The sequence below is a fragment of the Sinocyclocheilus anshuiensis genome, unplaced genomic scaffold (genome assembly GCF_001515605.1).
Source record: "Sinocyclocheilus anshuiensis isolate Anshui unplaced genomic scaffold, SAMN03320099.WGS_v1.1 C32073928, whole genome shotgun sequence".
NCBI lineage: Eukaryota > Metazoa > Chordata > Actinopteri > Cypriniformes > Cyprinidae > Sinocyclocheilus > Sinocyclocheilus anshuiensis.
In genome coordinates this window covers 1-674 of record NW_015610297.1, presented here as the reverse complement: position 1 = coordinate 674, position 674 = coordinate 1, and the positions used below count along the sequence as shown (strand labels likewise).

General features: G+C 50.3%; 1 protein-coding gene across 1 annotated transcript; it reads right to left on the bottom strand.

The window, feature by feature from the left end:
* Window positions 1-49: 49 nt before the first annotated feature.
* On the bottom strand, window positions 50-648 carry LOC107682331 (transcription activator BRG1-like). Its single transcript, XM_016478606.1, has 3 exons — window positions 523-648; window positions 396-450; window positions 50-310 (listed from the first exon to the last, which is right to left on the bottom strand). Exons 1-3 carry the CDS (start codon window positions 630-632, stop codon window positions 188-190), a joined length of 288 nt encoding a protein of 95 aa, XP_016334092.1. The 5' UTR covers window positions 633-648; the 3' UTR covers window positions 50-187.
* Between the last annotated feature and the right edge of the window lie 26 nt (window positions 649-674).

Genomic DNA, 674 nt, shown 5'->3' with positions numbered 1-674 from the left:
CTCACACACACACACACTCTCTCTCAAACACACACTCTCACACACTCACACACACTCACACTCTCAAATACACACACACACACAGGTTCAGACTGCAGCACTGAGAGTGTATGAAGAGCCTGTAAACGCTGCTGATTGCAGTGATGCTCCAGCTGCAACAGATGTGTGTCAGATGTGTGAGTGTGTCCTACTCTATAATGTGACGGGCGTCTACTTCAGACACGTCCTCACTGTCCGGGTCGGGAATCTTCTTCTTCTCTTCTGTGGGAGTTTGTGACGCCAGCAGCTGAGGAGGTTCCTCTTCCTCTTCCTGTCAGGAAACAATCATAGAACATCTTTAATGAATCTTGTACTCTCAGTTTAATCTGGTACGGTCAGAAAGCAGCTGAAGGAACCTCGTCCTCTTCCGACCCAGAATCCTCGCTGTCCGAGCGCGGAGCGACCTCGTAACTGAAGAGAGAGAGAGAGGTCAGTGGAGATGACCGAATCATCAGCAGCACACATGATCGACTGTCATCTTACCCAGGGTTCATCTCCAGCCACGTGTCCAGCTGTCCAGCTTTAGGAGCGTCCACTCCGGTCAGAATCTTCCCACTGTCCACATGGATCACCTTCACTGGAAGATCACTCATCTGACTCGTCTCATCCAGGGGCTGTAAACATCATCATCATCA